The 1,876-nt window shown below is 41.5% G+C and overlaps 1 protein-coding gene across 1 annotated transcript; it reads right to left on the bottom strand.

Annotated features, from left to right (window-relative positions):
- Nucleotides 1-222: 222 nt before the first annotated feature.
- SARC_15105 (hypothetical protein) lies at nucleotides 223-987 on the bottom strand (the record flags this gene model as incomplete). The annotated part of the gene is made up of 1 exon (XM_014290768.1): nucleotides 223-987. A coding segment is annotated over exon 1 (601 nt), but the record flags the coding sequence as incomplete, so codon positions are not given.
- Between the last annotated feature and the right edge of the window lie 889 nt (nucleotides 988-1,876).

Genomic DNA, 1,876 nt, shown 5'->3' with positions numbered 1-1,876 from the left:
ATTACACTAATACATACATATACATGTATATGCTCAATAATTATGATATGTGATTTTGTGTTGTATGAAGAAACGATGCGAATATGCAGAATGCGGTGGAGAAATATGAATGATTTGTGAAAAGTCCACTCTCATTTTTAAAGGTCGAGACGATGCATACTATTCATTCGAAGGCGACCCAGTACACCTATTATATTTGGTGTATATTCTCATAATTTATACCTTGTCGAATCTGCGGCCCATAGGTCAGCGTATTTGCTGGGGTCGGCTTGCGTACACCACTAGGCATATATGGCGACGGTTGTCTAGGTAGATGGTATTCAGAAAATGTGCTTAGTCCATAGTCATCGGTCAAATCGTAGTGGATGCCTTGGCTCATCGGAGGTACAGCCGAACATAGGAGTGCACTGCGGGCTACCTCAAGGAATTCATGGTCTGCATTGCTAAAGGGATCAGACGACTTCAAGGTCTTCAATGCCACAGTACCTTCGCTTGTGTGTGTATTGTTGCTCGTCTCCTTAGAAGTCGCAGCGGCATTGTACTCGGAGTTGTTCACAGGTGAACGCATATTAGTAGATTTGTTCGGTTTGAACGGTACTACTTTATTCGTAATTAGAGAGCATGTATTGTGAATAGGTGAAATGGTGTTTGTATCTGCCTCCTCTGTAGATTCAGACAGCACCACAAGGGCATCGTGTTGTGATTGCACAGAGACATTGTGTTGTAAAGGGTCGTCGACTTCGGGCAAACCTATATCTACAAACTCAGAAGAGTATGTTCTCAAGTTGATATAGTCTGTTGTATGCGAGACTGCTTGCTGCATAATCAATCCATCAGTGCGTGTCGAACGTACAAACAACTCAGTTGCAGATGTGATTGTTTACAGCTTTGCGTCTATGACTGCAGAGTACAGACAACTGAGAGCGTGGACTGTAGAGTGGACCTATCGTACAATTTACATAAGAGTGGCTACATATGCACATTCCGCGTACATATCATATTTATCACCAATCGATATTATCATATTTATCACCAATCGACATTCTGTGACATTCAGACTAAGACATGTATAGGCCTGAATCAAGTCTTCATTTTTTTGGGGGTCTCGGACTCTCGGTCCTAGTAGTACCTCTAGTAAAGACTTGGTCTCTCAACATCTCCATGTCCTGTGATTTTTCATTTTCGCTCGCCAAATCCAAGCCAAAAAAAACAAAACAAAAACAAATTTCTGGGGCCTCTCCACTCTACTATGTGTGTATTTAAAAATAATTAGTGGTAGAGTGAGTCTCTGAGCGAGAAAGAGAGGACAGAGTGACAGACGTCTGAGACGACTAAATATGTAGTGAGACAAGAATTCTGTGGCTTTTATAAATGAGAGGCAACTATACGTGAGCTAAAATAGAATACGTGAATACGTGAACCAGCCTATCGAATGATCTTTTAGAGATCGAGTCAACAATGTTGCGAAGGATATTCAAATGTAATCACCTGCAACTGTACCAGAATGCGGGTCTCAGATACTGCGCAAAAAGTCATGTACCTGAAGGTGCTAAACACCCTGTATTGAGATGTGCCTCGCATAGTTTCACGACATCAGTAGTGTGTTCTGATAAGAAAGAAGCAGATACGAAAAGTGAATCACCGGACGCGAGCAAAACGAAAAAAAAGAAGACCCTGTAAGTGCTTGAGTGCAGACCCCTGTGAATTAGACCAGCATTCAAACATTAAGCAACTGCAGTTATAGATTTGCTTGAAACAAACGAGCTTCGAATGGGATACAGATTAGTGTGATAGATACAATACACATACACACATACACATGCAGAATACTACCCGCACGCACCCGTATCAACGCCCATATATATATGTATATGTA

Source organism: Sphaeroforma arctica, assembly GCF_001186125.1.
Source record: "Sphaeroforma arctica JP610 unplaced genomic scaffold supercont1.5620, whole genome shotgun sequence".
Classification (NCBI taxonomy): domain Eukaryota; class Ichthyosporea; order Ichthyophonida; genus Sphaeroforma; species Sphaeroforma arctica.
Note: the sequence above shows the minus strand (reverse complement) of the source record. Positions and strands in the feature narration are given on the sequence as shown.